Source organism: Mus pahari, chromosome 10, assembly GCF_900095145.1.
Source record: "Mus pahari chromosome 10, PAHARI_EIJ_v1.1, whole genome shotgun sequence".
In the NCBI taxonomy this organism is placed as follows: domain Eukaryota; kingdom Metazoa; phylum Chordata; class Mammalia; order Rodentia; family Muridae; genus Mus; species Mus pahari.
The window spans coordinates 57,632,610-57,646,653 of NC_034599.1; the positions used below are offsets into that span (position 1 = coordinate 57,632,610).

Genomic DNA, 14,044 nt, shown 5'->3' on the forward strand with positions numbered 1-14,044 from the left:
TCCCACAGGGCAAGCAGGCAGAAGAGCGAGAGCTAGACTCCCTTCTTCCAATGTCCTTATATGGTCTCCAGCAGAAGGTGTAGCCCAGATTAAAGGTGTGTGTCACCACACATTGAATCCCAGATGACCTTGAACTCAGAGATCTCCCTGTAGCCACTATGCCTCAAGATCTCCATACCAAGATTCAGATCAGCTCCAGCAGAAGGTGTAGCCCAGGTTAAAGGTGTGTGCTACCACACCTTTAATCCCTTGAACTTGGAGATCTCTCTGTCTTAATATTCTGGAATCCATAGCCACTGTGCCCCAAGATCTAGATCAGAAATTTCTATCTCCCAGCCTCCAGATTAGGTTCACTGGTGAGCCTTCCAATTCTGGATTGTAGTTCATTCCAAATATAGTCAAGTAGACAACCAGGAATAGCCACTACACAGAGAGAGTGGAAGGGGGAGAGGGAAAGGGAAAGAGGGAGGGGAAGGGGAAGGAGAAGGGGAGGGAGAGGGAGAGGGAGAGAGAGGAGCCCCAGGCTATCAGAGAATATTACCAGGAGGCTCGGACTCTGTGGGCACTGTTCCCTTAACTCTAGGACTCCTCACTTCACAGGAAAGAACATGCCCCAGATTCAGGGTCCATGGTACCATTGGGTAGCACTGGGAATCCAAGGGTATCATTAATATAAAGTGATTCGGAAAGGTGTCCATCTGTAAAGCATTCACATATGTGAAGTGATCCCTGTTTTCCCATCCTCTTGACATCTGCTTGGACAGTCTCTACAGGTACAGCCTTCTAGAAAGTCTCCATTCAAAAGGAAGCCAGAGTCTCTACGTTCTTACTCCCCTCCTGACCCAACCCCAAATCCGAGGTATGGACTCTGCTCAATAAACTTGAACTCCCTTTGTAATGTAAACAGAATTAAAATCATACTTTTAGAAAATGAGTCCTGTTTCAGTGAGTTAAGGAGTATGTGGGTGCAGGATTGAGATGACTCAGTGGCCCCATGCCTTACAGCCTGAGTCCCATCCCTGGCAGCCACATGGTAGAGGAGGGAGCTGATTCCCACAAGTCATCCTCTGGCCTCCACTTGCAAACTATCTGTCAAGGCTGTTGGACAATTAAGGGCACCATCTATGGGGTGATAAAGACAGCAGAAGAAGCAGATAAAGAATACAGCACATACCTGTGATTCAAGCTAAGACCGGAGGATGGTGAGTTCTAGGCCAGCCTGGCCTATATAATGACTCACTTCCAAAAGGAAAGATGAGAGCCAGTTAGTACAAAGAGCAAAGAGAGGAGGAGGAGGAGGAGGAGGAGGAGGAGACAGTGGAGGCTGGTTGAAACAGGTGGCAGGGAAGATGACCTTGACGAAGACCCTAAATGATGAGCAAGAGGGAAGGAGGCCAGCAGCTATGCCACATTAGTGACCCTCAGAGGCCAGGGCAGAGGGAGAAAGGGAGCAGGGACTCAGATCTTAGCACCCAGAGAAGCCATAGACTCTGCTATCCCATTGAATCTGAGGATCCCACAATCCTCAGATTCAAGGTCATATTAACATCCGCAGAAAGTTTGGGAAGCAGGGACTGGGCCCCATGTCCAGTACCTGACTCCATGATTGTCTGGGCTTGGACCCAAGACAAGTTCATGCCCACAGGTCCCCTGAGGGGACTCATTCTGCTGTGGGACTGGGGCCCAGTTTGACGATCACAACCGACTGAGAGGTCACTGCCTGCTGGCTGGCCCATCCCTTCTTTCAAACCAGAGGCCTCTTGAAGGTGCCTGTGATTGGTGCGTCAATGAGAGACTAGTCAGAGCTGCTAGAGACTGAGGGCACGAACGGCTAGTCACAGAACACAAGGTTTGTAGAGTCCTCAGAACATCCTAGACACTCTGCTATTCCTATTACAATTTTATTTAGTGTGTGGGGGGGTCAGAGGACAACCTGCCAGAATGGGTTCTCTCCCTTCATTCACCATTGTGGGTCCTGGAATGGAACTAAGAATGCCAAGTTTGGACAGAGGCACCCTTACCCACTGAGCCATCTTCTGGGGGGGTTAGGGGGATTGAGTGATCATGGAGGCTAGCCATTTCTAAGACCTTTGAGGAGAGTGAGCAAACTAGAGACCAGCAGAACAAATGTCCGAGTTTCAATCTAGAGGCTGGCAAACGTGAGAGCCAAAGAAAGCTGGTATTCCTGCTCACATCTGAGGATGGGGAATCTGGTGCCCAAGTTCAAAGGTAGTCTAGCAGGAAGATTCTGTGAGCTGGGGCCAATCTTCACACCCATCAGGCCATCACCAGATTGAACAAGGTCCACCCACACTGTTGAACAGTTTGTCCCCACTCGTTGACTGATTTCATTGCTGATCGGGTACAAGAACACCCTCACAGGAACACCTGGATCGTATTTGACCAAATATCTGAGCAACCTGTGCCAATCACACTGACACATAACATTAATTGTTAAAGTCAATGTGTTTGCTTAAGACCCACACAGAGGATTCTGATCTCTCAGGAGAGTTTTATGGAGTTGGGGAGAGTAAGGGAAGCGTTGGCAAAGAGTGGCCTCATTCATTTTTTTCAGATGCTAGGAGACCAGTCTTTGCCAGGTGTCTGGGCCAAGGTGGGCACAAACCCCTGATGCTCTCCCCAGTTCTGGCAGCCTAGGGTAGGCTCTCCCTGAACACACACACACACGCACATGCATACACACACACACACACACACACACACAGCCCTGCAGCCCTGAGCCCCCATGCCTCAGGCTCTCTCTCTCTGCTGCGCTCAGCACTTCCCCCACTCCATCTTGAACACATTAGCCACTAGGCTCACACTGACTGGAGAAGATTACATTTTCCATGAAAGGAGAAAGAGAGAGAGAGAGAGAGAGAGAGAGAGAGAGAGAGAGAGAGAGAGTCGCTGAAGGAGGACTCCCTTTCATTCTCTAGATTGGTGAGCTCCCACACATACCATGCCTCTATCTGATGTCAGAAGGAAAAGTGAAGGCAAGATAGAAAGGGGAGACAGATGGCCAGGGGTGGTTTGGGGGTCTGAGGCAGTAGAGAAAGAACCAAATGATGGAGGGATGGATGCAGAGAGGATAGAACACAGATCACCTTGGAGAGATGAGTCCATTTGGCTTTCTGAAGGCCAGCCCAGTCCACACTGTGAGCGTCTGAAGTCTTTGTAGTGGGCAGGGAGCACTGAACCTGGAGTTCTGGCTCTGAAGCAGCCCCTAGACAGGCTTCCAATGCAGACAAACTGACTTTGTAACCAAAACCATGTGTCCATCCATCATGTACGCGTGACTCGTTAAAATCGACTGGGTCACCACTGATTATTGAGGTTCCTGGGGTACAGAGGGGAAACATTACAGAGAGTTGCTACCAATAGCCAGGAAAGGAACAGAGCCTACAGCAGAGGCTGGTCCCTCTCTCGGAATGTCTTTTCTCCTTTCCTAGACATCCAAGAGCCACCACGGCTCACGGGCTCTGGCTTCCACCATCTGTGTGGGAGCTGAGCTGCTCACACCTGCCTTGGCAGACACAGGCAATAAAAAATGTGGCTGGATTTAGAGCATGACCCTGCCTGCCAGCTTTCTACCCTCTTCGACTTGGCACAGAGGGTAGAAGCCCAGAGGCAGGACACTGGGCCCTAACAGAGCTTTGCCTCCTGTCCTACCTGGCACACAGTCTGTCTTTGCTCTGGCTTCTGGATGCCTCTTCCCAGACTGTCAGGGAAGTTTTTCCATCTTTTGTAGTCTCAACACCCATTACCAGATACGCAGAAACATTGGAATTTGGGGTTCCCTTTCAAGGAGCTGTTGTAAGGAGGACATATATAAAACAAAAGAGTTTCTGTTCTCCTGAGACTGGCTGGGGGACAGTTCCAGGAGTTCAGTTGCACAGAAGAGGACAGGCGAGATGGCTCAGTAGGTAAAAGAGTTTGCCACAAAACCTGACCATCTGAGGTCGATCCCTGAGACCCACATGATAAAAGGAGAAAAGCAACTCCTCCAGGCTGTCCTCTGACTTCCACACATGCACCGTGGCATGTACACACACAGAGACATAGACACACACAGAGACATAAACACACACATAGACAGACACACATAGACAGACAGACACACACATAGATAAACAGACACACACACACAGACGCACACACACACACAGGCACACACATAGACACACACAGAGACATAGACACACACACATAGACAGACACACACATAGATAAACAGACACACCCACACAGGCACACACACACACACACACACACACACACACACACACACGCCACCCCTAACCTATGCCCTGCTGTGAGCCCTAACTCTCCACAGATGGACTTCTCCATAGCGTCTCCCTTGGCACAGCCCTCCTTATAGGGTGGCCACAGAGGAAGGTCCACAGCTACAATGTTGGCTGCCACCCCCCTTCAGCCAAAGCACCCCATCACCTCCCTAGGAAGAATGTTGGGAGCCCACAGCTGGTGACGCACAGCCGTCAGCCATGGAAGGCCCATGTTTGCCGCAACCTTCTGGTTTCCCGAGCTGTCTGATGCCCATACCAGACGATATTGAGTATCTAGTACAAACAGCCCCTCGGGCTCCGAGGTTGCAGATGGCCATATAAAGCTGAGGCCACAGTGGGTGGTGGGGCTGCCAGACCCCAGGAGCAATTTGGCTGCTCTTGGCGGTGACGTGGCCCTTTTCTCGAGCTTCAGCAGTTAGCCCCTCAAAGCCTGAATCATTCCCTCCAAACCTCAAGCCCGCCAGGCACACGTCATGCCCAGTCTCCCTCTTTGGCAAGACATTTGAGGAAGCACAGAGGAAGCTGTCCCAAGAGCCCTCTAGTCCCAACCTTGCCACAAACCCAGTGCCCAGTCAGCTCCCCTCTCAGAGTGTCTCATTTCTGCATCTGTACCGTGAGGACAGTGACCCCTGCCCTGATCCCCAGAATGTGCCCAGAACCCCCAGAGAAATGAGGTCTGGGGAGAATGGAGATGGGACATAGGGACACTCTTGTTCTTTGAGAAGCACAAACCCAGTCTTGCTGCAGATTTGGCCATGAGGACTTAGTGAATTTTCTGTCATGTTGCCCCATCTTCACCACTGCCAGGACACATGTCTAGCTGCTAGTGGCCACCAGTCGTTAGGCATAGCTTACCCACGTACAGTGCCCCTTCTATGTCTTAGTGTGTCTTAGCATTGGTGAGATGCTGAGAGGTTGGCAATGAGCCAGTACTTAGCCCCATTTTGTAGGCAGGAAAACTAAGGTTTAGTTGGTTACATTTCTCCAGACCACGCAGCAAGGTCTGGGTTTCTCAACTAAGTTTTCCCACTATCAGGACTCTCCAAGTGACCCTGGACCTCAGTGTTCCACTCGGAAGTGAGAGGTGCAGTGGGGAGCCCGCCCAGGGCATGCTGGGAGTGAGTTCTAGAAGACACATGGACATGGCTGTTCCAGAAGACAGCAGTGTCTGTCCTGGTCTGGAACATGCTATGGCGGGTCCTCCATGAAATCGCAGCATTCCACCTAAAAAGACCTCCCTCCTCCCTCCTCCCTCCTCCCTCTCTCTGAAAGAATGGGGCAGTATTGCCCACCCAATCTGTCCCAGAATTAAGTAGCCAAAAGTTGTCTAGACAAACAGAGTTTATAGGCCCAATTAACCCCTGCCAGTCAGACACAGTACACCTAATAACGGGCTATATTTAGAGTCTGCCATTATCTGGCTCCCTGGGGAGAAATCTCGACTCTTATTTCACACGTTTCCTTTCTAACAACGCTGCTGCTGCCTGGTCAAGTCCCAATTCAGCCTGGCAACTTTTCCTGACAGCCCAGAGGTGGAACACCCAACCACGAGGAAACGCTGCTGTCCCGAGCAGAAGCATTGTGGTGGGCAGCTCCGTAAGAGCTGGGTCAGGAGAGCCCTTGATTCCTATATCCCATTCCTGGGTATTCTACAGCTCTCGGGGTCTGTCAGTCAGCTTCACTATGGTGAGCTGGGGTACCCATCCCATGACAACACACTGCCTGTAGGAAGGTATTGAGTGTGTGTGTGTGTGTGTGTGTGTGTGTGTGTGTGTGTCTGTTTGTGTCTGTGTCCACTCCCATGACAACTCACTTCCTCCAAGAAGGTACTGAGTGTGTGTGTGTGTATGTGAGTGTGTGTGTGTCTGTGTCTGTGACCACTCCCATGACAACACACTGCCTCTAGGAAGGTATTGAGTGTGTGTGTGTGTGTGTGTGTGTGTGTGTGTGTGTGTCTGTTTGTGTCTGTGTCCACTCCCATGAGAACTCACTTCCTCCAAGAAGGTACTGAGTGTGTGTGTGTGTGTGTGTGTATCATGTGTGTGTGTGTGTGTGTCCACGCCTATGGATGGGTACTTGAGCACTTGTACACATGTGGAGAGTCCAGAGATCACCCCTGGTGCTTTTCCTAGGTAACTATCTACATTGTGTTTTGAAGGCAGTCTCTCACGGGCTTTGAACTTGCCAACTAGGCTAGATTGCCTGGCCACTGAGCCTCAGAGATCCACTCCTCTCCACCCCACTTCCCCAGTGCTAGGATTACAAGTATATACTGCCATTTCTGACTTTTTTTTTATGTAGGTGCTGAGACTTGAACCCAGGTCCTCACGCTTGCTCAGCTATCTCCCCAGCTTAGAGGGCATCATTCTTAGCTCACTTTTAGCTGTAAACCTTTGAGCAGAGAGTGGTACAGGTGCCCAAGGCCCAGGGGTCTCCAGTTGTACCAGAATGCCACACACTGACAGATGAGCAGTTGACCACCTAGGTGTCGCCTCAGGTCGCAGGTTCCTGTGGCCTCCTGGGATAATACTGCCACCTGGAGGTTGGCATGAGGCATAAATGCCAGGGGTGCACATCTAAACACCCTCAGAGCAGCATGTCAGTGTGGAACTCACCAGCCACAGGGGGTGCTGTTCTAACAACTCGCATGGATGTGTCCCCACCAGCCACAGGGGGCGCTGTTCTAACAGCTCGCATGGTTGTGTCCCCAACAACCCAGGCTTTCCCTCTCTGCACGGTGTGTGGCTCATTTCCCTGGAAATGTGTGTTTGTGAGCAAGGTGTGCTCTTCCTTTGTTGAAGTTGAGGGCAGGGGATGATGGTCACAAGGACTTATGTCATAAACAAGGTGGCTTAAATGGCAGGAACAGGTCTCCCACAGATGCAGAGGCCAACTAAAGCAGCCTTCAGTATGCCTCCCTTCTGGCTCTGGGGCAGAATCTTTATTGACTCTTCTAGATGCCAGGGGCACCCGTGTTCCCCAGTTTGTGGCAAGGGTATCTTTGATGGCCTAGTCTCCTCTTCTCCTCGTGTCTCTCCTCTGCACATCCCTCCTAAAGCACCTTCCCTGGTCATAGGGCCACCAGACTCATTCAAGATTATGTCAAACTGGAGCCTTGCTTTATTTCCATCTGCAAAGGGCCTTCCTCCATAGGACGGGAGACATAGGCACAGGCAGGCAGATTCACTGGCTCCTTCCCTAGCTGCTGTGTCCACCTGAACCAGACTTAGTGACCCCTGAACAACACCTCATCTACCCTGAGCCAGCCAAAGGCCTTCCCCATGAGGTGAAATGAGGCTCTTGCGGCTCCTCTGCCCTGCAACCTCCACGCCTCCCTCTGCTTCTCCCATGCACCACCTCTCCCACCACACCTCTCTCTGCTTCTCCCGTGCACCACCTCTCCCATGGCAGTGATACTGATGGTCTTCAGCTCTACATACTCAGGCCTAGCACAAAGTTCACACACACACACGCACACACACACACACACACACACACACACACACATGCTACCGCAAGCCCAGCTTCCCTCAGCAGGAAAGTCCTCCACCCCGTTCCATCTTCCTCTCCGCCTCCCCTACCACCACAAGGCCAGCCTCCATGGATAGGAATCCCAACCACTTGGCTCCTCTTCTTTCTCTTCACAGGTTGGTTGTGGGTGCCCCAATGGAAACCAATGGCCATCAGAAGACAGGAGACGTATACAAGTGTCCGGTAACCCAGGGCAACTGCACCAAGCTCAACCTGGGTAAGCAGGCACTGGCCTCTTCTTAACTCAGGTACAGAGCAGGGTCTGGCACCCTCCCATGCTCACAGTCATGTGGGTCATCTCATCCCATGTTATATACAGAGCAGACTCTGATGAGTGTCTGCATTTGCCATCACCTGCCTCTTCCCTGCTGTCCAGCGAGATGCATCACCATGCTCACACTGCAAGCAAGGAAGCTGGTACTTGCCTTGCAAGCTCGAGGACCCAAGTTCAAACTCTAAAATCCACATCTGAAAAAACAAAATCCAGACATGGGAGTACATCCTTATGATCCTGACGATTGGGAGGCTGAGATGGGCATATCACCGGGACTCACTGGCTTGCCAGCCTAGCAAACATGACAATGTCCAGGCCACCAAGAGAAAGATAGGCAATGGGAAGACACCCAAGGTTGTCCTCTGACACCTCCACGCACACATACATAAAGAAAGAGGGAGACAGAGATGAAAAGGGTGGGGTGGGGGTGAGGAGGACCTGAAGCCTGAGAGATGAGGCATCTGTCTTTCAGTCACACAGCTTGTTGCTTCTCAGAAGTTAACCCTAATTCAGTGCCAAGCTTCCAGTGCTCCATGCTGTCCATCAGGGCTTTTCTGTCTCCTTGGAACAAGTGTATTCTTGTTTCTGATCTTGAAACAGGAGCGTCGGCAGCCAGACCCGTGTATATGGTCAGCAGAATCCACGGGGCTAGGCATGACCACACCCTTCTAGGCATCCCTGCCCATCCAGTTCCCACCACACAAGAGTGAGACTGGACCATCCAACGGATGAGGAAGTGACAGCAGAAGGAAGCCCAGGATCACCCAGCTAGTGAGCAGTGTGCTAAGATCTCAAGCCACCTGGCATACCCGCCCTACAGCCGCTGTGCGGTGCTGTGCCCACATGAAGGCTTTTCCTCATTTTCCTCATGGAAGTACTCATCAGCCTGTGCTAGAGCAGAGACCAAGGGAGATGCTGGACACACACACACACACACACACACACACACACACACACACACACACACAGCTCCACTCTACTTAATGCTTCTATCTTTTCCTAAAGGGCAGAGAGACTGTGGTGTGTGTCTTTGGCCACAAAAGGGAGAAAAATCTTACATGGGCCACAAAACCAAAATTCTCGGACCTTTTCTGGAAGAGTGTCCTTCCCCGGCCTTTTTGTCCTCCTCCAGCAAGGTCCCCTGCCCTAGAAACTCACCTGAGGATCCAAGGAGGAGGGCAGCCAGCCCGTAACAGGCTGTAGTTCTAGAGAGAAACAGATGGAGGGAAAGGCCATTGTCCAAGAGAAATCCCAAAGACGTTGGATTCCCAGGGTCACCAATATCTGTCGCGTGATGCCAGAGGCTCCCACGAACCACATGGGTGAAGAATCCAAACCCCAGCACTGCTGGGAACACAGTGGGGAGGAGTCTGGCTGGTGACCTAAGTCCCCCGTCACCCCCTCCCTTAGGCACAAGCGACCAAAACAGACCCAGGAGAGCCCCCCCTCCAGCTGTGCAGCCAGCCGTGTGTCCTTGAGAAGCTTCTCTGTCTGTGAGCCTCAGATTTTGACTTGACCCCCCCCCCAGGACCTATTCTAGATCTGTTCTTCACCCTTATAGGTTACCAAGTAGCTGGCTGAGAGTGTGACTCCATTTGCTTGCCTAGTGTGCAAAAGCCGGCTTTCATCTCTAGCATCTAAGAACTGAGGGGGTGCATCTGTAATCCTAGTGAGATGGAGGTAGAAGGAACAGAGTGCAAGGCCAAACTTGGCTACACAATTTCTACACCAGCCTGAGCAACATCAGACCCTATCCAAAAACAACAAACAAACAAACAACAACAACAACAACACACCACCTGAGAAAAGTGGGAGAGAAGAAAGGACCTAACAGCTGCCCTGCCCCCACCCTCACGCTAGTCTGTCCTGGCAGCACAGCTGTCACGGTCACTTGTGTCACGGTCCTGGCCTGCTCCCAGCCTTGTGAACCAGTCCTCTGGAAGCAAGGCCACTCTTCAAACCGCAGTGCCCAGCACAGCACAGTGTAGATTCTCTTGGGTTGTAGAATCCCAAAGCCCACTGCAAGGGACACACAATAGCTTAGGACTGACACATTCCAGCCTCTCCACTCCTTGCTTCCTAATGCTTGTGTAATTCACCTACACACATTCACATGTACATACATGCACATGTACACACACTCACACATACGCAATTATACACATGCACATAAACACAAGTACACATGCACATATACACACATGCACATACAAATACACACACACACACATGTACATGCACATACATTTATCCTTTGCTGCTGGGGAATCTGCCATAGATTATCCCCTTTTTGGGGTCTCCTATCTGCGTGGAATGGGTCTCTGGTGGCAGATGGGCTAAGGAGTAGGTGAATGACAAACAGAGATGACATGGGAGAGAGCATGTAGAATCTGCTCAGTGGGCCCTCCTCAATCCGTGGGAATCAGAGTCTCAGACAGATGGGCATGGATTCGAATGGAAATTTGACACACAGAGGAATCCAAGCTCTTTTCCATCCCTTCAGTGTCCTGAGAAGATGACCTATGTCATTGTCCCATGGTTTCTGACCTGCCTGCCACAGAACCACCTGTTCCCACCACAGCTGTGAGGACACCCAATGCATAGGGTGGCTCCCTGGGAGGGATCCTCAGCACGTGGCAGAGGGGCAGGTGTTTAGAGAAGGGGTATTGGATGACTGAACCTCAGATGGTAAGCATTGCTGGGAGGGGTAGGTAGGTACCCTGGGTGGGTAGGTCCTTGCACAGAGAAAGCCACCTCTGTGGGTGCCATGGTATATCCAGGGTGTAGTCAGCTGGCTAGAAAAGGCAGAGCCCTGGACGAGGAAGTAAAGGCTGTGCTGTGGCCTTGTTGTGTGGCCCTGTGAAGTTCCTTGGACTGTGTGGGCTTCGGCATGAGGAAGCTGTGAGGGAGGTATCGGGACACGTCTAAAGAAGATCTGTGTTGCCCTTCAGGCATGTGAGGGGGTATGGGCTCCCCTCAAGTGACTCGCTGCAGCACACTCTAGGCAGAGGACAAGCCAGAGTGGGTGTGGCTAAGCACCTTGCCTCTGTTCCAGGCAGGGTCACTCTGTCCAACGTGTCTGAGAGGAAGGACAACATGCGCCTCGGCCTGAGCCTTGCCACCAACCCCAAGGACAACAGCTTCCTGGTAAGGGCACCAGCCCCACTGCTGTCCCCAGCCGTGCTGCCTGCACAGCCCCACTGCACACGGCATGGAGCCCGGCCACACATCACACACACACACACACACACACACACACACACACACAAACACGCTTCTGTGCATTCTCTGCATGACTGCCCCTTCCACCCTTCACATGGTCCATCCCTGCAGACCAACAGGGACAGGTCCTAATGGGTGTGAGCCTTCCTGTTGGCCAGGCCCTTTGCTTCAGTGGATAGTCCAGAAAGGTAAAAAGGGTTGAGCCTTTTTGTGTCTGTCCCTGGGAGTGGGTTGGGCGCTGGGCTCCCTTCTCAGTGGCCTGGCCTCCCAGGGAAACCCATCTTTGGCTCTTGGCCAAGGGCCTGAGCCAGTGGTTTTGGCAGCAAATTCCACGGAGCAGAAACATTCTTTTTTTCTTCTTCTAGTAAAGTGTCATTGGGTCCCAAAGCCTGGAAATTTGCCCAATTAGGTTCTTTACAGACAAGAAGCACCCTAGAGAGTCATGGAAGGTCCATTCCTGCAGATGTAAAGCTGGGGTGGGTGCCAGATGACAGCTTGGAGAACAGACAGGAACCCAGGTTCCACTGTTCCCCACTATACCCAAAGCCCAAGGCACTGCAGCAAGAGAGAGTTCAGTGAGACTCAGACCTCACACACTAGGAATGCCAAGACTCAGATAAAGAAGTCTGCCTTGGGTCCTGGAGGGTGAGGCCCCGCCCTGTCTGAAGCCCTGTGACTGGGCTCTATGCTGTGCTGTTTCACAGGCCTGCAGCCCTCTCTGGTCGCACGAGTGTGGAAGCTCCTACTATACCACTGGCATGTGCTCACGAGTCAACTCCAACTTCAGATTCTCTAAGACGGTAGCTCCGGCACTTCAGAGTGAGTACCTTAATGTCACCGGCTGTACTGAGGGAGTCCAGGGAGGAGGCTGAGGGCTCTGCTCACTGCTATCATGTACCTACAGAGCAACATGTAGTCTATGACTGCTGTACCTCTCTGGATGATCTGAGATGAGTCACTTCTAGCTGGTCCTCTATAAGGGCCTCATCCCAGGTTGTCCTCCCCCACAGTGTGACAGCTGGTATCAAGTTAGCTAAACTTATGAAAGCTATCCTGGTATCCGTGTAGGTTTCCTGTAGAATCTTGAGCATGTTGGGGGGTTGGGGTGGGGGGTTGCCAGGCCACCATGTACAACAGGCCAGGCTGAAGCATCATTAATTTAGCCTACAGTTCCTTGACATCCTGCAGTGGGAGAGCCCATGAGTAGAGAGCCAGCGAGAACAGGAATAGCCTGGGTGCTGGTTCCACCAAGTCAGCTCTCCTGGGCAGCTTGCCCAGAGCCTTGTGGACACATCCTCCCCATCCCTCACAAGCAAACTTGGGGAGCTAGAAGCCCAGACTTCTTGGCTCTGAGCCTCACCATTTCCTCTGAGCTAAACACCCTCAACAAGCAGCTGTTGCCTGTTTATGGAGAGCAAGGGGATTAGCACCTCTGGCTCAGGCAGCCGCCCCTCAACACTGGCTGCCAGGGCAGAGAAAGGGCAAAACATCCATTTATACAGCATCCCCAGAGGCAGTTCGATGACACAGGGAAGGTCAAGGCATGTGGAGTTTCTCAGGGAACGGAGCATCACAGGGCCTCACTCACAGGGCATCACAGGGTCTCACAGCCCTGACATTGCTGTCTCCAGCTGGCTGAGATTCTGTATACTGGACAAAGGCATCACTCCCTTAGAACTTGGCGAATGCATATGGCAGGGTACCCTTTACATGGTTTCTAGTAAGGCTGAGAAGATGACTCAGTCAGCAAAGTGCTTGTCGTGCGAACGTGAAGGCCTAGTTCCATCCCTAGCACCCACATCAAAAGCTGAGCTTGGTGGCACTGGGGAGGCAGAGATAGGAGGCTCCGTGCTAACCAGGCAGTCAAATCCGAGAACTCCAAGCTCAGTAAGAGACCTTGCCTCAAAAACTACAGTGAAGAGTAATTGAGGGAGACACCTGATGGCAACATACACCCATGCATGTGTATACACACACACACACACACACACACACACACACACACACACAAGCCCACCAACCTACAAACTGGTTCTTTCCAAGGTATCTTTTAAATTTTTTATTTACTAGATTTATTGATTGCCTAAGTGATTTTTTTCTTTTGTTTATTTGGTTTTTGTCTTGTTTTGTTTTGTTTTTTGTTTTTGGTTGGTTGGTAGGTTTGGGTTGGGTTTTTTGGATGGTTTGTTTTGGTTTGGGATTTGGTTTGGTTTTTCCCTGGCTGTCCTAAAACTAGAAGACCAGTCTGATCTCAAACCTACAGAGATACACTTGCCTCTGCCTCCGGAATATTGGGATTAAAGGTGTGCACCACCACACCCAGCAAAATTTATTTATTTTTATTCTATGCGTATGAATGTTTTGCCTGCAAGCAGGTGTGTGTACCATGTGCATACCTGGTGCCCATAAAGGCTAAAAGAGGGCATGGACTTGGAATTACAGATGATACAAACCACTGTGTGTGTGTGCTGGGAACCGAACCAGGATCCTCTGCAACAGCAACAAGTGCTCTTAACCGCTGAGCCATATATCCAGCCCCCTCCCCACAAGCTGTCGTTTTTAAAACAATGAAATTAAAAGAGAAAGCAAGATAACAGATCCGTGAGCCCATGTCTCAATGAGAAACATCCCAGGTTGACCTCTGCCCCCAGAGAGAGAGGGAGGGAGAGAGAGAGAGAGAGAGAGAGAGAGAGAGAGAGAGAGAGAGAGA

General features: G+C 51.3%; 1 protein-coding gene across 1 annotated transcript in view; it reads left to right on the forward strand.

The window, feature by feature from the left end:
- Itga11 (integrin subunit alpha 11) overlaps positions 1–14,044 on the forward strand; it is a 107,300-nt gene that overhangs the window by 43,293 nt on the left and 49,963 nt on the right. Inside the window, exons 3-5 of the mRNA XM_021206181.2 lie at positions 7,955–8,055; positions 11,168–11,259; positions 12,039–12,153. Of these exons, the coding sequence (XP_021061840.1) occupies positions 7,955–8,055; positions 11,168–11,259; positions 12,039–12,153 (308 nt within the window). The remainder of the gene's footprint in view (positions 1–7,954; positions 8,056–11,167; positions 11,260–12,038; positions 12,154–14,044) is intronic.